We start from the raw sequence: 27,014 nt of genomic DNA, 5'->3' as shown, positions 1-27,014 counted from the left end.
ATATCCCAATAAGCTGCGGTGTCACTGCTTGTAAATACATTTATCGTTCCATAGAGTCAGAATACTACACAATGTTTTAGTATTTAGAATCTCAGTGTCTCCATTGGTTTTATTGGGTTTTAACTTTGTGATGACCCAAGCTCTGGTACGTATCAATCATAAAAAGATATTCATGTCTTTTTAAGTTCAATTCTTAAAGAGTCAGCCATTTTGAATAATGAAATGATTTTGGCCACGATAATTGTGAAAACATTTAAATTCTGTCCCATGCCCAATACATACTGACTTTAAAAAATATGCATGTATACGGCACCAAAGTGTTTACTCTCTCATTACAAGCAAACATTAACAACACATTGTACACGGACAAAATATGAATTGAGTGTTCATGAAACGTATGAAGGATTTGATTCTCTCCCTTTAGATTTTGACACATTGGATGAAAGCTGTGATAAATTAGAGACAGTCGCTTCACTGACGTCTGCCAAAGCAAACATCTGTCATGCTCCACCTCAGCCGGAGCGTCTGAAAGCAAAATTAGCTGCCACAACACGCCCTCCGCCTGCTCCACCTCGCTCCTGCAAAGAAGAAGACTGCGCCCTTGAATTAGCACAATATTGAACCCCAGATCCCCTGCAGACGGTGCCAATCACAGGACGATGCTCCCCGGACGCCCCTCCACAACCACAAAGGAGACAACGGGTTTCACGCTGTGCACGAGTGGAGGATACAACTGTGCTGCTGCATTCAAAATGAAGGGTTCTTGAGACTGAGCGCGTGACAAGATGAGATTTCTCACCAGGCGTAACTGACTCGAACCCTGCTCCTCTGTGACCAATAGGAGACTTTAAGAAACAGCTTTTTACTTTGAATCATACAGAGTGGCAGAGGATCAGCGGAGACCAACAGCGGGTTTACTCTTTGAGCCAAGTTTTTCAATCCTTTTGCTTTTTGCATGATGCTAATACATTTTTTTTAAATTTCTGGATATATACATTAATAAATAAATTATATAAAATGACTTATAAGGGTGTCATAGTGGGTCACAAAGCAAAACTATTTGAAATTGCAATTTTGATCACAAATGGCAACTCAACTGCAATTGATAAGGGATCATCTCAAAATGGGTTGAAGCTGAAAAGACTTAATATTTTTTTGTCTTTTTGTTGCTTTGAAGCTTCAATACATCGTTGTGGCAGTAATTGTTTTGAAACTCTATCAGCAACGAGCAGGGTCTATCATGCTACTATCGTTTTATCAACGCGTAAAATTTTATGTGAAGCCAGAATTTTTTTTTTTGTCTTTTGAGGGGGGAGGGGGTCCAGAGAGAGACGAATTTTTTTTTCGTCTTTTAAGCTTCAACCTATTTTGAGAAGATCCCTAACTACCTTGCAAACAACATATAATCCCATCTCAAGGTAAAAAAAAGTAATTTAGTCATTTAACTTGGAATGCTGGCCAATGTAGTCCGATAAATTTGGATTTGGCTAGGTGTTTTTTATTTTTATTTCTTATTTAGTTAATTTTATTGTATTTCTGTTTCTGTCATTTCTTTGTGATTTGAATGCATTTTTCCTGCTGTGTGAAGCACTTTGAATTGCCTTTTGTATGAAAAGTGCTCTACAAATAAACTTGCCTTGCCTTGCCTTAACTTTAACTTTGAATTTTAACGTTTAACTCGTGAACTTCGAACACAGTCCTACTATCCAAACAAATCGCAAATGTAATCCTAAACTCAATGCATGTCCAAAAACAATCCTCCTAAATCCTTCAGGTTACACCGTCTCACCTTTAGCAGGATTGACATAGATCCCCGACTTGTAGAGCATCTCCTCGTTCTGCCAGTCCCTGTTCCTTAGCACAGTCTTGGCTCCGAACAGGAGGATGAGCGCGGCGCTGCAATAGACCAACGCCGTCCTGGAGGGTCTGTGCCCGAGCCTGACGTACAGCGACCGCGCGGCCACCGCCAGCAGCAGACAGAAGCCCATGCTGGGGATGTAGAGCACCCTCTCGGCGATCACGAAGCCCACGTAGAAGAAGAGGTTTGTGGCCGGGAGAAAGGGGATCGCCATGAGCCCTAAGGAGAAAACCACTACGTTCTCAGTGGTGGGCAGTGGAGTCCTGCTTTCATAGTGCCGTTTGGTTCCGTTCTCCTCGCTCACGTTGTTATTCATATGAGCGTTTGTCTGCTCGTGACTGCAGTGGTAGCCGTGTCCGTTGCTGCTGCCGTTACTTCCATTCGTATACATATGAGCTTTGCCGTTTGTGTCTTTTATTTTCGTCGCCTTGTGCTTCAACAATCCGAACCAGGCCAGCAACAGCACGCCGGAGTAGAACGTCGCCGTCTGGACGTTCCTCCAATCGGAAAAGCCTCGTATTAAAGGCAAGGCGTCCATGGACCAATCGAAGCTGAGCGTGTGGGGGCAGAGGAGGAGCCAGAAGTTGACGACGGGCAGGTAGAAGAAGGTGAGGGTCCGGGTGAGCAGAGAGGGCGAGTCTGCGGCCGGGTTGTCAGAGTTGGAGAAGTTTGGAGGTTTGTTGCCCATCCAGTAGAAGCGACAGGCGAGCAGGAGGACGCCGCTCAGAGCCAAGATGGAGATGTTCAGCAGCAGGTGGAGGTTCTTTCTCTGGAAAAGAGGAAGATACAAACTATTAAATACAAGAAAAACGGAAATCATGATCGTTTTAAGAGTTAGTCAAAGCCATAACTGGTGTAATCACGTCGTTTCATTTATAGCATCTGAATTATGTGTTTTGAAATGGCAAATAAGATGATAATAAAGCTAGGAAAGAAACGAAAAAAATCAAACACACCCTTTCAATTACCGTATTTTCCGGACTATAAGTCGCACCGGCCAAAAAATGCATAATAGAGAAGAAAAAAACATATATAAGTTGCACTGGAGTATGAAATGCGGTTGCAAGTGTGAAAATAACAAATAATATCACTTATCCTTATAATTATATACTTATACTTACAAATAAAAGTCGCACCCCAGCCAAAACTATGAAAAAAGGTGCCACTTATAGTCCGGAAAATACGGGACAACTGATTTCTATTAAGTTGAGTATAAAAGCTGTGGAAAATACAAACTTACATTACCAACAAAGACCACATTTCGGAAACATTGACGTAGTTCTACCAGTGTATGAAACAGAAAAACTTGCGTCAACATTAACTGCTTTTTTAAGTCAGTATAATGTCAAAGTTCAAGTTAGCTCTCTAAATTTGTTTATGTCAGGGAAATGCATAAATCTAATCTGATCTGAAAGAAAAAAAAAGAGCACCATCTCATCGCAAAATCACACAAAAAAACAGAACAACTACAGCCTTAGCAAGTTAAAGCACATTTTCCATTAAAACCATTCAGTCCGTGTTTCATCCAGTAGGAAGTCGTTAACATTTGAACTTGTGAGCGCTCTCCATATGTAGCTAAATCTGGGCTATTCGGCGGTTTATCGAGCGACGCCGGCAGAGTTTCACAGCCCTCACAAAATGCATCAGACACAGAGAATCTTTAAAGCTGCAAAAGGCAACAGAATATAGAAAATCAATAGGTGAAAAGCACAGCTCTCGCCTGTGCCATTAGTCTCAGCTGTACGCACCTCACTCCGATCACACCATGTTGTCTTTTGAATTATTTATATTGAAGTCTGCAACATCGACTGGGCCGGACAATCCGAATATATGTTACAGATGTATGTATAGTAGGTGCAGAGGGGCGCTATTGAGTTGTGGCTTCCTGTTGGAGAGGGTGCTACGCTGATACGCCCGTGTGCATGGAATATTTTTATGAATAACTGTTGGCGATGATACAAAGTGATGCCGACCGGAACCAGAGGAAAATCAGAACGCACTCGAGAGGTGAGTGACAGGAATGAGAATTATACAGCAGGATGGGAAGGTTGTGCTCAGTTTAGAGAACAAAAGGCAAAATGTACAAAAGCAAAGAAATATGTGCAAATAATGTTTTTTCTTCTTCTTTTTTTTAGAAATAGACAGTGGGTGAGCTGAAAAATGAAATTGATAAAGACAGTGGTAATGAGTTACAAAAACGATCAAGGAAAACGTGACTCAATCAGAAAATAACCACTATTATAAGACACATATAGGGCAGGACCGGGACCGGGGCCAAGACCGGGACCGGGACCGAGACCGGGACCAAGACCAGGGCCAGGGCCAGGGCCAAGACCAGGGCCAAGACCAGGGCCAAGACCAGGGCCAAGACCAAGACCAAGACCAGGACCAGGACCAGGACCAGGACCAGGACCAAGACCAGGGCCAAGACCAGGGCCAAGACCAAGACCAAGACCAGGACCAAGACCAAGACCAAGACCAAGACCAAGACCAAGACCAGGACCAAGACCAAGACCAAGACCAAGACCAGGTCCTGTTGCGTGAAGCTCTTTGAATTGCCTTGTGCATGAAATGTGCTCTATAAATAAACTTTACTTGCCTGTGCAATTAATCACATTTTAATTGAGATTTTTTTTTTTTTTAATCAGCCATTTCTAACAATCCATTATGTCGTTTTATTTTGTTGAGAGGTCCAGAGACAATCCCATGTCAACAAAATCATGTGGTTTGCAGCAGAGGCCAGTCTTAGGAGAAGGAATATTGACCCTTTTGTGTGTTAAATAGCACAGATTAAAAGATTTACGTGTGTAATCTCATCAAAGTAGTGTTTATGTGCAGGAAATTCATTATGAAAGCCGAGATTTGTAATGAGAGAAAGTATAATCAAATGTGATCAAGCAAGCAAGAAATGGCGACACATATTTCCCAGAACAAAGACATACAACACTTCTCTTAAAATTAGATTACAGATTGAGTTAAAGTACTACTGAAATAAGGCAATGCAATTCATTTATCGCATTGCACGTTGCAGAGAAAAGTCAGACATGTCCAAACCTTCAGGGCTTCACTTCTTAACCCAACATTTCTCCATTAACCGCCCGCTGCCTCCAGAAATCTGAGCGCAACCTTCTTTAAGTCAGTAAATGTGGAAATGCTTGAACCGCCGCACACTGGTTTAACTGGAAACCAACTGTGACGACCACGTTTAAAATGTGCAAAACAAGACAACCGCAGCTAGGCAACTAAATAGCAAACACTTCCACAAACTACTAAGCTATATCTCAAAGCTATAAAAGTAAAAGTACTACCATGTGTCTTTGGGGTCTGGTCTGGCACAATTTCTCTCATTCTGCTGCTGGGGAAATGCAGCGCGAGATCATTTACAACCACGGACGGTTTCAAGGTATCTATCGATTCTTTCATCTGCTCATCAAGTCATCGAGTGGGAAATATGAATAATACAAATCCATAATACAATAAATGCAAAATGCCGGCTAAAAAAATAATCCTAATAAAATAAGGAAATTGAAAACAGAAAAGAAACAGAAATTCAACATAGAAATCAGTGTACACAAAGATGATGATTTGATGTGCAATTACTGCCGTACTCACATGCAATAATGTCATGTTCATGTGCATATAACTGATGTAAATAGAGTGTTTATTTTACCATTATTATTAGTATTATCTTATGCTGGCTGTTTTTATTTTATTTTATCTTTATTTTTCCCCTCCATTCCTTATTAAGAAATGAGAGGTTTTGTCTGTAGGAGTTTTTGTTTATAAGAGTTTTGTTTATAAGAGTTCTTCTATTAATCCTCTGTATCTACCTGCGTTGCAACAATGAAATTTCCCCATGTGTGGACAATAAAGGATGATCTTATCTTATCTTATTTACTTGAGAGTCAAAATCAAATTAAATTGTACATATATATATATAAACGAGTAATGGTATTGTGACGAAGGTTAAAGCAGGTTAAAGTGGTAATTATGCATGATTCTAATTAGTGCGTGGAGACCTGAAAAACACTATATCTAGGTAAGTTAACTTTTTTTTTTATGAATTATGAACATATATTCTGATTTTGAATGCCTTTATTGTCATTGCACAATCTGCACAACAGCATTTAAAAATAGTCTCCCCCACACGTAGATTTATCTTCCAATGGAAAGTTGTGGCTTTACTTGAGTTTTTTAAGACTCCAAAAGTCCAAAAAAGTCTCGTTCTATTGGTAGATCATTTTACTAGTCAGTGTTCCTCAAAATCAATCAAATATTGCAGCCTGTAGGTACAAGAGACGCAGTCGCTCTGAACTCCAGATGACCTCTATAGTCTGACAGACGTGAAAATGAACCACATCTCAATCCACTTCTCTGGGTGGCAGCGAGTAGGAGCAGGCAAACAAAAACTCCCATAAGGCTTTGTGAAGACCGTGGCAGTGCAAACTTTACCAAAGACCAGAGTTATTTCATCCCCGTCTTGTTAGAAGAGAATCAAACCTGGATTTCCAAGGGTCTTTTGACACAGTCTAGGGGAGTTCCACAGGCTTATGCAAACCACCTCAGACTGTAAAGACTTCTACCTTTAAAGGCAAGAGGCCCCGGCAGGTAGAGAATACACATGAGATTTAGTACACTGGAGATTTAGGTCCAATGGGAAGGAGAAGGCGTAGGAGGGCATAATACAGTTAGAAGTGGAACAGGCTTTAGAGGAGGATGACTGAATGTGAGAGTGAATGGCTGTCCATGTGTCTATGTCTCTGTGTTGTCCCTGCGACGAGTTGGCCACTATCCAGGATGTACCCCACCTAAGGCCCAAAGTCACTGGGATAGACTGTGACCCTGAAAGGGAACAAGCGGTAGAAAATGGATGGATGAGTCTGCGATGAAGTCTGAGAACTCCGATACTCGATTCTACTCGGAGTCGGGCGGAACCTCCTGATTATTACGGTTTACAGTTTCACTTGAAACTACTCTTCTTTGTGTCCTCCAAGAGTAGTAAAAAAGTTGAAACTGTAAACAGCCATAATCAGGAGGTTCCACAGCGACGCCTTCCATGACAAGCTTGACAGTGCAGGGAAGAGATTTATATATGATGTTGCATTCTATTGTTAAAAGCAATAAATAATCAAACATAAATAGTCCAATGTCCCAACCCCCATTGTGAGGCTGTAGAGAAGGTTACATTTTGCTTGCAGTATGTTTATGTCGTTTAGACCCAATGTTAAGGGAAAAACTATGAAAATCGCCCCCAATGTATCGGCCTCAAAGTGTCAGCAGATCTGTCCGGTTGCTCTGGACTCTAGACCGTTGCCGACATGTGTGTTCTTCCTGACGCCCGTGGAGAAGACGTCCACCATCCAAAAGCAGCTCCAGAGTCATTATTTATCCAAACTCACAGTCCAGCTCTTTCTTTGTCTGTAATCCGGTTTAGTCTGAAATAAGTGCTTCAGCTCAGCCCCACAGGAGGCATGAGGCACTTTCTTCCTCTCTTTTGTGTTTGAGAAGCAATCAGTTTAGAATTGAAACTATTTAGGCCTTTATGAGAGAGGCGTGTGAATAAAATATCCCTGGGGATGAAATGCAAAACAGGCCAATTACAGAAGCTCTATTGGTGCGGCTGCCTCAGTACTTTCCCCACTACATTTTCGATTAGACAAAATTGACAATTTTATTTTGATACATTGGCAGGTGCTTTGAGGAAAACCTTTGTCAGAACTGAAGAGGTGAGAGCCAGAAGGAGGGGTCATTTCATTAGCTTTGTGGAAAAGCTCTCCAGAAACACACAGGATATTTGCATAATAGGCACGTCACACGTCTTATTATTTTACAGGGCTTTTTAGCAAGAACTATCCATCACAATATTCCTAACAGTGACAGATGAAAGTGTACAGAGCGGAGCAACGCTTTGCATACCTATAAAGAGAAACTGAATTCTAGTCTATTATTCTCTATATCTCATCATCTTATCAGAGGTGGAATGTAATATAAAAGGTATTTCATTTCTGACTTTGGTGGAAAACAGAAGCACTTGCTCTAAAAATCAGTATTAGAATCCATTTCCCAGTTTCTAAAATACAGATATAAATGGCTTCAACTTAAGATACGGTAGAAGAAGCTAGAAACATGCCTCTGACTCTCACACAGTAAAAACAGTTCTTCCAGCTCGTCTAAACAGCTCGTCTCTGGAGCCACTGCCTCTCACTGCAGCAGAGAGGATCCAGTAAAAGGCAGCGGTGCATGCGTGACCTCTCCCCTCTCTCCATCATTACTCTGCTCAATTGCCCGCACAGAGCTTCTCCAAGCTGATAGACTTATAATTAGAGGTGCTCAGATCAGGATATTTGAGGCCGATCACAATCATCTGAATCATCTGATCAGTCAATAACCGATCACGGCCGATAATGGCGGTGGAAATCAGCTTTGAGCCCCGATCACAGCCGAACCGCTTTCAAAGCCTCACTATAAGACCTGGAAAGCATCAGAGCAGCAGAAACACCTCCTGGTTTGATGGATCGTTCTGCACATGGCGAGCGTCTCTCTTTGACTGATCAAGCCTGTGGTTAATGAGCCGCGAGTTCACTTTGTAGTTTCTTATCAGCGGCAGCTCCTGGTTGGGGTGTAAAAAGCTGATTGCTCACACACGAGGCAAGATAAGAGACGAGGGATTTGAATTCCCAACAGTATGTTTAAGGATTCTAAACATTTGCTAAAGTCAGACGATTACACGTGTTAGGATGAGACAAGACTAGGGCAGAAAGAGTCTAAACATTTAAATGTAGAAGTTGGAATGAATGTAGAATCAGGGACTGCAGATGGAAATGAGCAACGTAGCTACAAACTGGGGTGCAAGATCTGTGTCAGCTACAAGCTTAATGCCTCTGTACATTGTCCCTTCAAATGTCGGTGTAATCCCTCATTCGTCCAGGCGTGTTCCATAGTAGAAAAAGCTTCAGTTGTAGTCATCTGGACTCAGTTAGAAAAAATAGACGTTTCGACTCTCATCCAAGAGTCATTGTCAGTAAAAGAATTTAGATCGAGAACTCCGATATTAATACTGTTCTGTGGTAAGACCCACCCATTGGGCAGAGCCTTCCTGAAGTAGAAAGAGTTGTTTGTTTCAACAGAAACTCCCCCCTTGTATCTACCGAGCTAGCCTATTCAGAATCTTAATGGGCTATTAGAATCCTCTTTGTCTTTGTGAGACCCTGGCTCAACCATAAACAGGGACTTCGTGTTGTCTAAAAATTCTCTGCAATTCAACTGCAGAGAATTTTTAGACAACACGAAGTCCCTGTTTATTTTAAACCAGGCAACACTTTAAGACAAAAACTGGTTCACCCTAAGGACAAGTTGCCGACTCAAAAACAGAGCAATGTAGTTTATTCGATCCAATGCAGTGAAGAAAGTTGTAAAGAACGTTACATAGGTGAGACAAAACAGCCTCTACACAAGAGGCTTTATCAGCACAGAAGAAATACAAGTTCAGGACCTCAGAGCGCCGTGCATCTCCATCTTGAAGCCTCTAATCACTCGTTTGAAGACGGTGAGGTGAAGGTTTTAAGCAGGGAGAAAAGATGGTTTGAAAGAGGAGTCAAGGAAGCTATTTTTGTTAAAAAAGAAAGACCTTCTTTAAACAGAAATGGAGGGCTCAGATTCTATCTCCCTGTTATTTATAATGGGTTACTGAACCCCTGGAAAGGTAGAGGACCAGGACCAGGACATTTAGATGCTAATCAGGTACTCAGGGTGGTTGAGCCAGGGTCTCACAAAGACAAAGAGGATTCTAATAGCCCATTAAGATTCTGAATAGGCTAGCTCGGTAGATACAAGGGGGGAGTTTCTGTTGAAACAAACAACTCTTTCTACTTCAGGAAGGCTCCGCCCAATGGGCGGGTCTTACCACAGAATAGTATTAATATCGGAGTTCTCGATCTAAATTCTTTTATTGACAATGACTCTTGGATGAGAGTCGAAACGTCTATTTTTTCTAACTGAGTCCAGATGACTACAACTGAAGCTTTTTCTACTATGTCCCTTCAAATAAAGATGAAACTAAACTTGATCATTTCATATTTAGCTAAGCTTTCATCTAAATGTATTGGTCTTTTTGCTTTTGTGGAAACATACAGTAAATCTACGCAATAATGAACAATGGAGGGGGGAAAACTAAACTAAACAATCGGTTTAAGGCAGTGCAACTATGAACAATGGTCTGTTCTGTCAGAAAGAGAGAGCACAAGATGAACAGCTAAATCCTTTATAATGACAGCTTTGGTGTATGATCCTGCTGAAGTCAAGAGTGAGACTTTAAACTGAGGAAGCTTTTAACCTCAGTGACCTCAGACAGACCTCCACGCTCATGTGTGGCAACTGTGAAGCAGAGTGGTTTATGCGGTTAATGTGATACGGAAATCGAGGAAGATCTTTTGTCACGATCCGTTGTCTAAATCATTATGTAAAACAGGAAAGTCCAAGAAAAGATTTCCATCCACACCAGTTAAATGCTGCTCAGTTGTTGGACTTCAGCTAGATTGTATGTTAATAGTTGTTTTTTGACACTTTATGTTACGTTAAGTTTCTGGCTGTGGTAGGGTTTTACAGATGCTAGGCTGTAAGAATATGCATGAAACGGTTTTACATGTGAGTGTGACATTTGTGTCGGCTTATCCTGACCATTAACAAGCTTTCAAGAGACGAGAACAAATAGAGAACACTATTGTTTGCTTTTGTGTTGGGAATGAAGTTTATAAGCAGTTTATACATGTAAATTGCACACATCTGCATCTAAATCATCCCATCGACTTAGACAATGACTCATTAAAACCAAAGCATGGTTGAATAAATGATATGCTATAAAACAGAAATGTCCTAAATGATCAGTATGTTTGAATTTTAAAATGTCATGAAATTAGCTTGTGGTTTGAGAGCAAAGCACATTTGGAGAGAAATAACAATTTTTTTGTGTGAGAAATCCAGCTCAGAGGAATTTGAGATGCTTCAAGTTAATTCTTTATTCTGATTATAATCTGATAATTATTCATAAAAGTAAATGCACTTGAAAGATCCTACGTTTAATTATAATTTGGATCAAAATCAGAAAAGGGCTTTAACAAAATGAAACATACAGTCACTCAAACAGACTTATTTCAGATAGTTTAAATAAAATCTTAAAATAGGCAGTTATTCATGTTTTTAATTGCTTAATAGAACCATAACTAACTGATGAAGTGGCAGAATATTGAAATAAAATGACATTCAAGTGCTTAGAGTCCTGTTGCAGTAGAACAGGGCCTTGAAACAGGTCTCAATCATCATCAGAAAATCCTCGCTGCGACAAAGGTCATTTTTATTTGTCGCCTGAGGTGCTGACGGTAAATCCGGGTTGTTAAAAGTGTTGGAGCGCTGACGGGAAGAGGACTGCGGAGATCAAACGTGGGGGAAACAGTTAATAGAAGTTTACGGAGCTTTCAGAACCAGCTTCACAGGGATTTACAAAGGCTTGGCTCCACACCAGGCACGAAAAGGCAATTCAGAACCGCTATATGCCCCCAAACTAGCAATACTACCAGGGATTGACAGAAGAATTCGCACATGTGCAGGCAAAGTCATGGGAAAGCCGAGCAGACTGTGGGAAATGACGTTGAAAGAAGTTGGATATAAGAACTCAGCCACTATTATTCATTCTCATGGACTAAAACACACAGATAAAAGTGTAGATTCAAACTGAGCTACATTTGAGTTCATAGGTACATGCTCTGTTCAGTTTTTACAGGTTTTATATGTGTAAAGAATGCGCCCCAAAATTCTAAATCCAGCCCCACTGCAAATAAATTATACAAATTAAACTGAAAGGAAAACATCAATTTACAAACGAACAGGAAATAGAGAATAATTGTGGGATTACTCTTTGACAACAAGGATTATAATGATTATAAAGCTAAATTGAGAGCCGGGTGACAAACAACAAAACATGTATATTGCATTTTTTCCTCATATTCACAAATAAACATTTTTGATTCAATTTAATTCTGTCTAAAAACAAATAAAATGGCCAAATTCATGAACATAAACTAAACGGATGATAAGTCAGTGCCATTTCACACAAACAACTGTCATATTTCCTCCACTCAAATCTGAACTATGAAAGGTTAACCCGGGTTTACACAGATATGAAGAAAAGTCTTGGTCCACCCTGCTTTGCTCTGAAAAATTACCGTATTTTCGGGACTATAAGTCGCACTAGCTAAAAAAATGCATAATAGATAAGAAAAAAAACACATTAAAGTTGCACTGGAGTATGAAATGCGGTTGCAAGTGTGAGAATAACAAATAATATCACATATAAGTCGCTCCGGAGTATAAGTATAAAGTATAAATATAAGTCACACCACGGCCAAAACTATGAAAAAAGGTGAAACTTATAGTCCGGAAAATACGGTAATGCATGAATCCCTTGTTCCAAATGGTTTGTTAGAGCTATAGGAACAAGAGTCGCAATAACAGTTTAATATACATCCCTTCACTGCTTGGAAAAAAAGAGAAAAAGAAAACTAGGGCGAAAGTGTTAGTGAAAGTTTCAACGGAAAATGTTAAACGCAACTTTTACTAGAAAACCCCTCAACACCAAACCATTTTAATAATAAATCAGCGGTTGCATTTCGGCGGTTCTTCCTGGTGCAGTGAGTGCCAGAGAAACGTATAATACTAAATATTTCAAGGATGATATCTTTAAATAAATAAGTACGACATATCACTGCGGCGCGCTAAAATAAAGAATGAATGATTGAACCGTTGTGTCCTATTTTTTTTTCTTCCTGTTTGAGCCTCCGTCTGCCAGGACTGGGTCAACTCTAGTTTGTCTGAATCCAAAAATAGCGGCGGAGCGGTTGATGGCTCATGAGGCGAGACAAGCGCATGACAAATGCACTTCACGCACTCCCAAACAGGCACTGACAGTACACTCGTTCTCCTCTCTGCGGCTGTCGCTTCCTATTCTCCCTCGCCATCATCAGAAGTTATGTATCGATGGGTTTTTAGTTAATTTTTAACCGTCCCTCTGTCGTCGGACTCATGCACACTTCTTTACACCTGCCACTTTAACTATCATTTAATCGATAACCACTCAGTGCACTGTTCATTTCCGCACTACTCCTGTAAATGTAACTGTAAAACTGTGTACATACTAAGTCTATTTTCATCTTATTAGTAAATTTACATCGTTTTTCTTAAATGCATGTCCGATTTTATATATTGTGCCTCATTATTGCTTATTGTTGTATGTTGCATCGAATCACCAAAGCAAGTTTCGAGCCTGTGCTTTTTTTCACTAAGAATAATGGCAATAAAGCTTTTATGATTCTGATTCCAAGTCAAATCACCCTTCTTAATCCTGTCCCCATATTTACTATATTGAGTTCAGTACATGAAAGCTGGTACGATATTTTTGGGGCTCAATATTTATCATGTGTACATTTTCTTTGCACAAAAGGGTATTTGTTTTTGTCACAGAATTGGATTTGAGCTATAGAGGGTTGAATAATTAACATCTCTGACTCAAAATAGATACGAACTAACTATTACAGTGTCTTATTTGGCTTTTTATCTATTGCAGCTCATTTTCTTTAAACACTATTGCACATTTAGAGCAGTGTTTACTGCCTCTCCTGCTTTAAGGTTAGTATATTATCATTTATTGACGTTGTCTGAAGTAATATATTGCACATTCAAATGCTTAGTGACAGGTCTACTCCCTGCATGGATGAGCAAAACAAAAACACAACATAATCAATGTTTTTGTTGTTGTTGAAAGCAAATCCCAGTGAGAAACAGCAGAGGTTCTTGGCGTGGGAGGAGCTTTACAGTCCAGCGGTGCCGTTCTGGCTTACAACTCATGTTATTTACTGAGCCCAGAGTAAAACCACAGACACACACAAGTATGGTTGTGTTATGTATATATGCTCAACTGTTACTGCATCGTGGTAAGCATATGAATATAGACTGAAGAGACTACGTTACTAAACAATTCCGAAATTACTGCATATGAAAAATTGTGTGTAATATTTAAGAATCAGAAACAGTTTATTGCCATTGTGAAAAATTGTTCACAAACTAGGAACTTGCTTCGGAGCTAAGGTGGAACATGAAACAACAATAATGATAGCAAATATGTAAAATAAAATAGACTAGATACTTTTTCTTAATAATTCAGTAATTCATAATCAGTTTACATTTTGGTCAAACAGGGCCAAACTAGCAGTGCAAATGGAAAAGTGAGACATATTTATTAAAGTGATAAAGCTGTTATAAATTGCTCATGAGTCCAACAGCAGAGGGAAAGAAACTTGTGGAGGTTCTGGCCCGGATGGACTGTAGCCTCCTGCCTGAGGGGAGTAGCCTCCTGCCTGAGGGGAGTGGCCTCCTGCCTGAGGGGAGTGGCCTCCTGCCTGAGGGGAGTGGCCTCCTGTCTGAGGGGAGTGGCCTCCTACCTGAGGGGAGTGGCCTCCTGCCTGAGGGAAGTGGCTCTAACAGTCCATGTCCAGGGTGAGAAGGGTCGGCTGTGATCCGACCTGCTCGTCTCTGGAGACACTGAATCTATGAATCTTAAATGCAATTAAAATGAAAGATTAACACTGGAGAAATGTTAAGAAATACATTTATGAAATTTTACAACATTCAAGCATAGTTTTTTTTTGGTTTTTTTGCATAAAAACTATGGGAGCTGTTCTGTTTGAATTAGGGCTAAACACATTGATAAATGTGTGTATAAATAAATATGATATGCTTTTTGACTTAGAGGTTTTCTCCATATCCGTTTTATGTGTTAGAGACAGAGTCAGGGCATAATCTGGTTGGCATCAGGTCTGTCAGTGCAGCTCATGTCTCCAGAACATAGCGGGAGGCGAGCCTCACAGACCCTGCTCCAGTCACTTCCTGTTACAGTCACTTCACTTATTTCATGTTTGAACACTAGCACACTGAGAGGCTGAGGGATCAGTGCAATCAACTGTGTGCACAATGTGGGATCAGAGACCCCTGTTAGGACACTGACTGGACTATGAACAAAACACTTCCACAATAAACACAAACTCTAAAAAGAAATGCTTGAATTACCATTAATCCACTCTTATTTTAATTACCGTACAAAAAAAAACACTCAAAGGGAAATTGGTCAATAGAAGTGGAACGAGGCAAATCCCACAAGACAAGTTGAGACGTGAGTTTGGGCCCACAAGAAGAGATGAGATTTTGACTTAATTTGTAATAAATAAATTGTGCAGTTGATAATTTTGTCCAAAACAATTTGTATTAATTTCATTGCATATTTTACTGTCATTGTAGAAAAGCTATTTGGAACAACAAATTCTCAAGATCTGTAACTTCCCAACGCTTAACCTTTTGTTCTTTTGTCAAATACACAAAAAATATTAAAATATAAAAATCCGCCCTCCTCACAAGTGCACAATCTTGTGTTTTATCTTGCGAGAGCTTGTGGCACGAGAACTCGTCCCATTCCTTTTGCTCAGCCACAATCAGAGACCTGACTAAAGCACACCAGATGTCAACAGAATTCAGCTCAGTGGAAGGAAGTCTGATACCTCTGACAAACACTGTCATTTTAGATTCAGAGTCTGTCATGTTATTGTTACCTTAAGATATGGGCCATGTTCAGAGAAATGATGGATGTAGAACTGGCGTGACATCACTGAGAAAATCCCTTTAATCCAGATGACACTTTAGGAGCATCAGGTTTCTGTATTGTGTTGGAAGGTTGTTCACATGTGAGGAATGGTGCCTAAGGGTCATTTACATTCCTTCAAAACATTTTTTGTACCAAACTATGGCATGATGAAAAAAAAAAAAGTTGAATATCAGTTTGCAGTTGTAATATCATATTACTAATGTTTCTACATCCACAATCAAAACCACAGCACTATTTATAAGAATAAACATACATCAAAATATAAAGGTGGCATTCAGTGTAAGCTGTGGTTGGCAAAACCTTCCACGATTTAGAAGTATAATGTGCTCCAGTGTCTCGCACAAAAATAAGGCCTAATGGCCTTGTATACTGTAGTAAACACTCTCATAAAGCCGTTTTTCCACATTAGTTGTGGTCCAGCCACAAGTCTTTCCTGTAAGAACTTTCATCCATAACATATGGACATTTCTGATCTTATGAAGCAAAAACACAGCAGCACAGTATCTGCAAAATCAGCCTAAGTAAACAGTTTAAGGACACTTTACAAGGAAAGTGTTTGAGAAAACACTAATTACAGTGCATTGTGAGCTGCAGATTTACTCTGGCAGAGGTTATCCACAGTGAGCTGCTGTTACAATAAACATGCACTAATGAGCTTTATTTAGAAGAGAAGGTTGTTTCATCATTTTCAAATAAAAGTCATAATAATAATAATAATAAATCCAATCTGATAAATATGATGCTTTGTCTATATTTCAAATGGTCAAATGATTCAAACATACAAGTATGAAGTATTACATTTAACCAGGTTAAAACCGTTTTGTCCTCTCGATATACCGGTAGTTGCATCTAAACAAGTTCTAACAGCATGTGCTCTTCCTTTGTGAATTGTTATACCAAAGGAAATGAGCTCTGATCTCGCCAACAGCAAAAATAATCTGCCCTGTCTTCAATCAGGACCCCACACAGACTCTCAATGATAAAGCTGGGGATTTGCAGCCGATATAAAAGTGTAATGTAACTGAGTGAGAGCCACTATCAGATAAACTCGGCTCGTTCACTACTTCCTGCTTTGAATGTCAAATGACTGGAGCTAAGAGCGGTGATAAAACGCCAGCTCGCTGAGGGCCATCAGTCACAGAAACCACAAGGCACTTTACAGACAGATGAGAGCCGTAGATTTCTCTGGTCAGGATTTACTCCAGTGGTGTATGGATTCTCACCAAGTTAAAAAAAAGTGTCAGATTTGAAGCATGGTCTCTTTCAGTTCCTCTGGCCTTGTTTCCTCTCCGGTCGAGCCGCGCCTGACACACCATTAGAAAGTCTGTCTGCTCGCGGCGATAGATGGGCAATACTCCAGAGGACACGCTCCGATAACGCTTGAATCATTAGGAACCAGCAGGAAACAAACAGACGCACTTTTCATCCTCACACTTTTACAATGCCAATCGTTGCAGCATAACTACTCGTGTATCAAAGATGCTGGAGGCTTTTATCACATCGCGCACACGTCCTGTTGCATTAGCGGTGATGGGTGCGGATTCAAGGGAGTCGGGGCTGACTAGAGAGCAAAACATTAACACGTCTGACAGAATGTGTAACAGAACAGCCATAATGATAAAATGATGTGAATAAAAAGTGTTTGCATTATGTTAAAAGGTTCTTATTTGCATTCAATGATGTGTTCGTTCTGTTTGCCAGCTGTTGTAAACAAGCACATGTGGGGCTCACAAGAAATTATTTTAAATACAGATTTATCAACTTTGCATTAATTTAGTCAGTGTATACCATAATCAAAACTAATTATAATGTATGTGATATATTTGAGCAACAGGAAAGTACATTTTGAAGTAGTTGATTTACAGCCAAACAAAGAAGCGGAGCACAAAGTGGTTACTTTGAATTCACCTGACGACATGAGACTAAATATTTGTTATTTGTGGCTAGGGCTGCAATGATTAATCAACTAATTTTGACTAGTAGAAGACAATAAAAAAAATATTTTAGTCGTATTTTGATAATGGTAATCGTCATCTGGACTATACAGGCTAGAAAACACACAAAAATACCTTTTATAACAAAGATATATGTATATGTATGTATGTATATTATATATATCAAAAAATAATAAGCTGTTAAAGGTTTTCATCAGAAATTGACTTCATTTGTAAACATGTTCTATCTAAAAGCATTCAGACGTCATATTTCATCATTTGTTTGCTTATGAATGAGAACTCTGATCATTTTCTTTGAGACAGATGTATCAACTTTGCATTAATTTAGTCAGCGTATTACTATAATCAAAACGTATTATAATGTATGTGATATAGAAAGAAAACATTTGTACAGTTTCAATATCTAGATACCACTTCTCCTTCAGACAAACTGAGCTAGTTTTATGCATTTCTGACATAAATCCCTATAGCTTAAGGTGTGAAGGTACAATCTACATCTTCACTGTACAAAATTGCCAATTTAGAAGAGAAACTTTCACACATCACTTCCAGCTGCAGCAGAAACCTAGCTTTCTCAAAGGTCAAGCCAAGATAAACAAAACCATCAGACCAGATCAGCAGGAATAATTGTGTTTTTATTATTCTCATTACAAACTACGCAATTGCTTATTGTGTATTGATTTTATGAACACCCCAATGAATCATCTGCTGTGCTGCATTTGCTCACGGAGGTGCAGGATATTGGTCTTGAACGGGGAACGCTCCGTGAGAAGAATTACACATGCAGAACGTATCAAATGAACCAGTACAAAGAGACAAAGGGATATCGAATGTTTCTATTTCATGTGTCGAGCAATAAAAAGGCCATTACACCGTTTCCTTAGGCACCATCGGGGTCAACTTACTACTTTTTCTAAGCACCTTTATGGTGTTTGAGCTCAGTTGTTTGTGCTCTACTAATCCAATATGTCCACCAAATGCAGGGAAAACTATCATATTACCAAATTAAGTACTATACTTACTCTAACTGCCATTTGACACCCATTAATAACAATCCAACATTCTTGGAACATGCACAGTAGCAAATGCTTTTCACATTGAGGCGTGTTGAAATGTTAAATATACACCCAGAGCAATGTACACGGACTTAATATCAGTTTTCCAGAGCCGGGCGCCAGATAGCTGAGATTCTTGGCAAACCAGCAGGAAATCAGAGACAGGTGAAAAAACAAGCGAGGTTGCAGTGAGAGCAAATTGTTTACCTTGTAGAGGAGAGCAACGACCTGGCGGACGGTGAGTCGATGGAAAACGCAGACGTCATAGAGCGCGGACACGGCCAGGACGGTCACCCCGAGCTCCTTCCACAACATACTGCACGCGGCGAAGAGAAGGCTGCCGACGAACCAGGCGAAGAGTCGCAAGGGCCCGGCGTGTCCCCGCAGTTTACAGTGGCGCATGTAGCAAAGCAGCGAGACGAGGAAGAAGACGGCGGCGCCTTCGTCCGCCCGGCCGACCACGCCGGCCACGGCCTCGGTGTGGATCGGGTGAGAGGCGAACAGCAGACCGGCCAAAAGGCTCCACAGACCTCCTCCGAGAAGCAGGCGGGACAGCGACGTGAAGAGTCCAGTGACGGCTCCGTGCAGGATGATGTTGACCAAGTGGTAACCCGAAGGATCGAGTCCCCCCAGAGCGTAGTTGAAGCGGAAGGAGAGTGTGCAGAGCGGGCGGTAGGACTTGTGGCTCCCGCTGTGGGTGAGCAACGTGCCCCAGAAGTCGTCGTAAAAGATGTTTGTCCAGGGGGTTTCGGGGAGCAGGTCCTGGTTGGTCTTGATTGCACGGCTGGAAAGAGAAGAAGAAACAATAGAGATATTAGCGTGACCAACTGGCTTAACGCAAGCGGATTTGAGCAACAGGAAAGTGCGTTTTGAAGTAGTTGATTTACAGCCAAACACAGAAGCGGAGCATTGGTACAGTTACTTTGAATTCACTAGACGACATGAGACTAAATATGTGTTATTTGTGGCTAGGGCTGCAATGATTGATCGACTTATTGTGACTAGTAATCGACAATAAAAAAAATATGTGGTCGTATTTTGATCATGGTAATTGTTAACTGGACTATACAGACTAGAAAACACACACAAATACCGTTTATAACAAAGAATAATAAACTATTTAAGGTTTTCATCAGTAATTCACTTCATTTGTAAACATTTTCACAAATACCGTTTATAACAAAGAATAATAAACTATTTAAGGTTTTCATCAGTAATTCACTTCATTTGTAAACATTTTCTATCTAAAAGCCTTCAGACGTCATATTTCATCATTTGTTTGCTTATGAACGAGAACTCTGATCATTTCCTTTGAGACAGGTGCACTGGAGGTGAGAGAGCAACCCAAAAAAATACATAAATAGAAAAGATTCATGCTGCCTTACTTGCAAAATGTGAATTCATGTGGACATACCGTTTTGGCTTGACAATGTATTTTAAAAGTCTCAATGTCCAGTAAAAAATAATTGATTGACAAGTCGCCTAATCAAAAAAACAAGCGCAGACTAGTCAACTACTAAACTAATCCTTTGTGACAGCCTTTCTTGTGGCCACGCTTTATATTTAGTTTCAGAACCCAATGTTGCCTCACTCCTCGACTGCTCCAGCCCCGTGACAATTTCAATAAAGCATAAAATAATAATAAAGCTCAAAACAGACGAAGTAGAGGAAGCAGTGCCATTCTTTCAGTCTAATTAAACTCATTAAATGTTACAACAAAACAATACTATGAATTTTCCTTACAGATGTGCAGTTGTACGGCCTTTTACAAACACAACTTTACAAGCCCCAAGTTTGAAGCGCTCCTTCCACCGCCACGTACAGCTGCGGACTGGAGGAATAAGCAGCAGCGCCACGCCCTCCACCACAGAAAAGTACATTTAAGGGAACGCCATGCTGGCAAAAAGAGCCCGGAGAGACGGAGTGGAGTGTGGTGGTGACAACTGGCACGGACTCTCAAAAATACACTCAAAATGAAGTGCATGCGACATAATGATACTGGCCTGTATTACCTCGTTCTTTTGGCCGGCGCTGCAGCTAACTCGAAGCCATGTTGGAGGTGAATGTGCGTGACAGAACATGCAGCTGCTACATTTGCCCCAAGCTGTGAACATCATGCAGACGTGTGGGGGTGTTCCATATGGGGTCAAAGCAAATTAAGGGATGATAGATTTTTGGATCGGAGCCAACATTGTAATACTATACTAATAAGACGAGATGCAGAATTTTGGAAAAACCTATTAAATCAATTCAATGCAGAATCTAAACTTTTTCCATCATGTTTTGAGCAGATGTTCATCAAATATTCTTGTTTTTTTTTAATCGAACAAAAGCCCAAGGTCATTTAGATTTGCTGTGACAAGACAAGAAGCTGACAGCGCCAGGGGTGAACACCATGGTCACAAATAACATGCTTAGCTCAGAGTGAGGAGAAGGTGCTGAACAGCAGGAGTGTTTGTGTCCAGATGAGAAGGTGTAAAGAACGTTTTCACAGCTTCTGACTCTTTTAAACACACGTGACGCACAACTGCCTCAGCTTAAAGGCAGAATGTTCACGGAGACTTGATTTCACCATCAATGAACCCACAAAACGAAAGGGGGTAAGAGGAAATAGCCATTCTACGGCTGGGAAAACATTGGAGGAGACGTGCCAATAATCAGTTGTAGCTAAAGAGATATTGTGGACCTCAGAGAGAGAAAACGATTGGATTCCGGTGTGTTCCCAAAGCTAGCGGAGCCCACCCAGTTTAGATTAGGGAGCCTATAACTCAGAAATGAAGAAATTGTTTTTGATTCACAATATGTCAAAGGAGATCTTCGTCCCACCACAAGATGCATCTTAGAGCCAATTCAGAGTTAAATGTCTGTGTTTTTTCCCTTTGCAGTGCATTGGATTCACTGTCAAGATACTTCATACTTTCAAACCACACAACCCATTTTCTGGCAACACAGAGAAAAAAAGAGCTTATGTTAGTGTTTACTACAAACGGATTACATAATGCCTAATGGATTCAGCGTGAAGTTGAAAGTCGTGGGAAATGTGTAGAAACATAATGTTGGGGATGGCCAATATTCGATCGTTTTTTAAATTAAAATCATTTTTAAAAATACAGTTCTAAATATAAATTCCATAGAGCTACGTATATGTGGGAGATATACAAAACAAAATTATATAATATATAATTATAAAGATATCTGTAATTAACACTATTAAAGATGAAAGCATAAAGAGCCGATTAAAAAGAAAATGAGCAGAAATATCAGTAATCTTCCAGAGAAGGGTAGCAATAGTTATGCCATTATGTGGTTAATTTTATAGTCAATGGTGATGGTTTTGTGCGATACTTGAACCATGACATTCTTGCACATTCCTGGTGCATTGCTAAAATATTATCTCGTCTGAATAACGATATAATGTAAAAAATATATTGATGTATTCATGTTTGTCAAAAGCACACACCCCTAGAGCTATGTGTCATTTACCTTTCCTTTTAAACAAGTATTTTTAAATACTATACAATATAGTTTTGCATTTTAATTGATGTATATGTATAATTGCAACACACACTGCTCAATCAGCTTAAATATCAGCTTCAATCAATCTACTAAACATAGTGAATCTGCAGTGATCCAGGCAGGTCCTCTTGCTCAGACCCTTCACGGGGCAGCTGGAGTGTGGCTGGAGCACATTAAGCCTGCGTGCCTGAGCTCTGACTGGGGAGGAAGAGGATCATGTGACCTCTAACAAGAGAAGCCCCTGGAAAAGGATCTAACTCCTTCTTCACTCTTCCTCAATCATCTCCTTAGCGCTGCCACCATCAGTCCCACCACAGCCAGCCTGGATCTCCATCACACAAACCCGTCTGTCACAGGCTGTCATCTCTAATATATTATAATTTGTGCAAGACTACCGAGCGGAGCTGCACTGACTCCAAACCTGTTAACAACGTTTGCACGGCTAAGTATTTTTAGAAATATCCAACGCGTCTGAACAAAGATATGTGATATGAACATGTGCTGTTCATATCAGAAGCCTGACTCAGAGTTCTCTAATTCATTGGTTGGTGAATTGTCTAGGACGATTTTATGACATCTGTTAAAATAGTTCATCTCTTTATTGGTGCCTTGCATTATAACCAAGAAAATGTTTTTGTCAAGTTATTCTTGTACACATTTTGTATTTATTTTTTTTAAATAAGGGAAGATTGAACATCAAAAACATCAAGGCTTCTACTTTACATCTGGTCAATACATTTCAAACATAAAACAACCACACAAAAACCAAGCCATGTATGACCAGAATATCAGATTTCTCAATCCTCAGATCTTGAAAACCATGACTGGCTTTTCAGTTTCAATCAATTTAGCAGTTAGAAGAAACGCTTCTTTCAAGGAATTCAAATTGGTGGTTTTCAGATATGATGATGTAAAACTCCCAGATGAAGGGCAAGACCCAGCTTTACCCAACAGATCACACTGCAATCGACAAACATTAAACCCGATCAGCTCCATTACTGATTAGGCCCTTACATTCACAACATAACAACCCCCCCATATCAGTCTATATAAGGTCGTGATGTCATTTGAAACCCATCAATGAGCACTTGACTCATTATTATTCATTGCTTATGAGAGATCAAACCATCGTACAATCCCGTTAGCAAATGAAGCCGTGACGGTGCTTGGAGAACGTGATGGAATATCTGCCAGCTCCATGTCATCGCCGAGCTCTGATGTCTGAAAGACGCCCAGTGGTATTTTTGGACTGCCCACGGAGAGACCCGGGGCTGCGTTTCCACCAAGCCCCTTTGTCTAATCTTTCTTCCCATGTGCATGCCTGCAGCTCATTAGCGGCATGGATCCACATTTCATACCCAACTACTTGAAAATGTTTTGACAGTTGTTTTTATTCACCACTCTGCATGTATTCTAAAAGAGGAAACCGATGCCGAGAATGATAAACAAAATAGAGACATTGCATTCAGCCGGGGTTGTCACAGTCGTCCTGCACAACATCATCCAATACCTGATGAAAATACCAGTTAAAATCTTGGTCAGGTTGTCCGAGTAGAAACTAAAAAAGGTCCACGGGGCAATTTTATGGACCAGTCAAACAGGAAGGACACAATTTCCTTTTATCATAACCTTGATCAGACTAGTTCAATCATTCTCTCTGCAGTCAACATTAAGAGTCATTTGTCATGTTGTAAGTCGACAGAACCAGTGGAATCAACTGATGTCCTTCCCGATAGTAAAAAAGGACTTTAAAAATCAAACATTAAAAGGTAGACTGGATTTAGATGCATTGAAATTGAATTGGCAGTAGAAATAAAGGATATCAAGGAAGATTTTTTTTTTGGATCCGATCCAGACTAATATGGTCTGCGGAATGGACTGTATCCAACTTGCCACCACAGAGGCCAGGGTAAAATCCTCATTGTTGAGAATGAATGGCTTCATTTATCTGTTTGGCATTTGTGATTTGTAGACTACACAGTTTTTAACAAATGAAAACAGCCTGGGGTGTTTCTGTCTCCAGATATTATAGTAATACTCTTACAAAAGCAAAGCTGTAATACACCACTATTATAACAGACAGAAGGGAAATGGAGGTTTCATACAATTAGCCTTGGTTTCGGGCAAGATTGAATTATGTTTTGCTCATTTTCTGTAACTAATGAGCAATTTGGAGAGGTGGGAGAGAGAAGAGGGATGAGAGGGCGGTGATAGACAGCAGGAGAAAGGTCAGGATTGTGATAATTAGACCTGGAGCTGAACTGAGCTCTGGAAAGCATTCCGCCTTCAACATCCCCACAATCTGCACTGCTCATAACAGAATTTGATGTTACTTCCAAACATTGCTTCACTGTGCATAGAACAGACTGAATGAAATAATAAAAAAAGTATAACCGTTAGATTTGTCCCAAAATGGGGAAATGCCAATGTTGCAACAGCTAAAAAACAAGAACTGCCAAAGAGGATTATGGTCCATGACAAAAAATGCCAATTTACAGCAGTTAATGTATTCAAATAGTAACAATAGCCTATTCATGGGTTTCAGTCACATGACTTATTTGTTGTCGTCGCCATTTTGAGGATGTCACTGTATGTTGTAGCCTTTCTTCGCTGGTCGCATACATAACAAAAATAGTAAGAGGTGAAACTTGGACGTTTTGGATTTTGGTCAATATCTACCACCGGCAGGCTGTGATACATTTCTGACAACAAACAGGGTCTTCGAGAAGGAATAATAATCCTTTCTTGTTGTTGGCATGACTCACAGCGCAACAATCAGCCTCCGTCCTCCAGATGGCAGTAGCAATCACTGATCAGCCCTTTGTGGGGTAGAAAACTGACATGGAGGAACGTGACAGGAATGACAATCGCTCTGGTAATCGGCTGGCCAAATGAACCAACCAATCAACTGGTTGGCCACACTTCTTCAACCCAAACCAGGCTGGCAGATGGGGGACCTGCTAGGGCAATGCTTTATATTGTCCAACCTCAATGCAACCATGTCCTACAGAGGCCCAAAGACCTCGGACAGGTCCAAAACCACAGGAAACGCTTACAAAAAGCATTTAAAACCAGGATATATGGACCAGGTTACATTGAAAGTTTTCCCTGCTTTTTTTTAACATTATTAAATGTCAAAGCCACAGTTCAGACCAAATAAAACCTTGTGCGATGTTTATAGTGAGCTCCAGGTGTAAGGTCCAATTACAGGAGCTGCCTGAGCAGAGTGGAGCACAGTGATATATATTCAGATTATTGTATTTCATAAATCTGTCAACATATCAAGGCTCGAGCAGCAGAGAACCGCCTGGTCTGCCCTGTAGGCCTCTCACACATGCGCTTTCACAGGCCCTAACTCTGCAGACATAAACACTAACTGCTCCTTTGTATTAGACACTGCCTTTATCCTGCACAGATTGGCCATGAGAGAGTGAGTGAAGTCAGGCAGAAAATCTCTCTTCTCTTTAACTTTGGTCCTACATTCGTTAAGGCCCCATAGACGGAAATAGAATTAGATCTACTATTTTTTTGATGATAAAATATGCTTTGAGTTCATGTTTTTGCACCAACCCCTACAGTGAATTATAAGTTGATCCAAATAGTTTTAGAGACCTACAACACAGCTGAGCAATTCGTGAACTTGGAGTAAATTTAACAAAAAAGGTTGAACATTTCACTAAACCGGTTCAATAAAATGAATGCTGCAGAAACAAACAAGGCCTTTGTTTGGAGAGCAGAGCTACAGCATGTCTCCTCTGGGCCTGACCCATGTCTAATGCCTGTTTTTGTGAGGGGCACTCCACGGCTCTCCTCTTCACAACAGGACGCCTTTTGTCATGCGCTGACCTTTAGGCTACGCGCTAATAAATGTGTGTGATTTGTTCCTCCTCTTCTGCTCTGAGTGCTGCCCTTTCACCAGACTGCTCTGCGACAGTTCTGTGGACAAAATCCATACCTTTTGGGGCTGTGAGTCTGTTTGAAGAGTTTAGTTTGGGATGAGAAGATGTTCGGCCATTGAAGGGTTCAGACAGAGCCACATCAGTCTGATGGCAGGTGAGGGAGGTGAGGCACAAAGCTTGTCTGTCAAACAGACGACAAACGAGGAAAGGGATGGTCTGTAGCACATTTCACCATCATTCTCCTCAAAGCACTTTGCACTGAAGGCCTTCAAGAGCCCCAGCCTGAAGAAAGAGCCTGATCCTGGTGCATCACAGAACAGGCCTCTAATGTTTATTGCATGAGGCTTAAGTGCAGGAGGAGCCTTTGAAAACACCAGTGGAGCAGAAAGGAGAAGACATCTTTAGTGCTCTCCTTCAGACATGTCCTATATCTGCACATGTAAAACATGTCAGCTAAAACAACACAACCATTCACTTCAAGGCTATGAAGGTTATTGTTTTTTTTAACAATACCCAAAAACTGTACAATACCAAAAAACAAGCACAGGCACATTTTTCACTGTATTATTCCAAAAGAAATGGGAAGAAAAGTGTGAGTTAAGTGCTGCCCAAAAACATCAAGCATTACTGATATGTTCACAACAGGCCAATGGGATGACTCACTCAAAGTCAGTTTCCTGCTGGTGCCTTAATACAGAGCTATTCATTAGGAGGTCTGTGTAATTAATCAAGAGGGAGGTCCACTCAGCTAAAGACCACAGCCGCACAAAGGGGACACATGGGCTGCAATCGATTAGTTTCTCTTCCTTTTTTTCAGACGAGCTTCTCTTGTAGCTTCTTTCTAACAGTTTCCAGACATCACTGAACTGCATTTGCCAAATCAAGAGAGCCTAAAGATGTTGAGACACAAAAAAAGGCATTACATTAATGAATGACCACATGGACTGGTGTGTTGGCAGTGATCTCATTAATGGTGTTTGAGGTGATCGCCACAGCCCGGCTCAGTCTTTTGCTCTGGTAAACTTTTGT

The 27,014-nt window shown here is 40.4% G+C and overlaps 1 protein-coding gene across 1 annotated transcript in view; it reads right to left on the bottom strand.

Moving 5' to 3' along the window:
• Positions 1-27,014, bottom strand: part of LOC140348668 (protein O-mannosyl-transferase TMTC2-like) — a 91,092-nt gene that overhangs the window by 37,188 nt on the left and 26,890 nt on the right. Inside the window, exons 2-3 of the mRNA XM_072434686.1 lie at positions 18,778-19,354; positions 1,790-2,627 (exon numbers count right to left, since the gene is read on the bottom strand). Coding sequence (XP_072290787.1) covers positions 1,790-2,627; positions 18,778-19,354 — 1,415 coding nt within the window. The remainder of the gene's footprint in view (positions 1-1,789; positions 2,628-18,777; positions 19,355-27,014) is intronic.

This window comes from Eucyclogobius newberryi, unplaced genomic scaffold (genome assembly GCF_026437365.1).
Source record: "Eucyclogobius newberryi isolate DKJ021-1_F unplaced genomic scaffold, fEucNew1.0.hap1 SCAF_7, whole genome shotgun sequence".
NCBI classification, from domain to species: domain Eukaryota; kingdom Metazoa; phylum Chordata; class Actinopteri; order Gobiiformes; family Gobiidae; genus Eucyclogobius; species Eucyclogobius newberryi.
The sequence above is the reverse complement of the archived record's forward strand: the minus strand, read 5'-3'. Positions and strand labels throughout refer to the sequence as shown.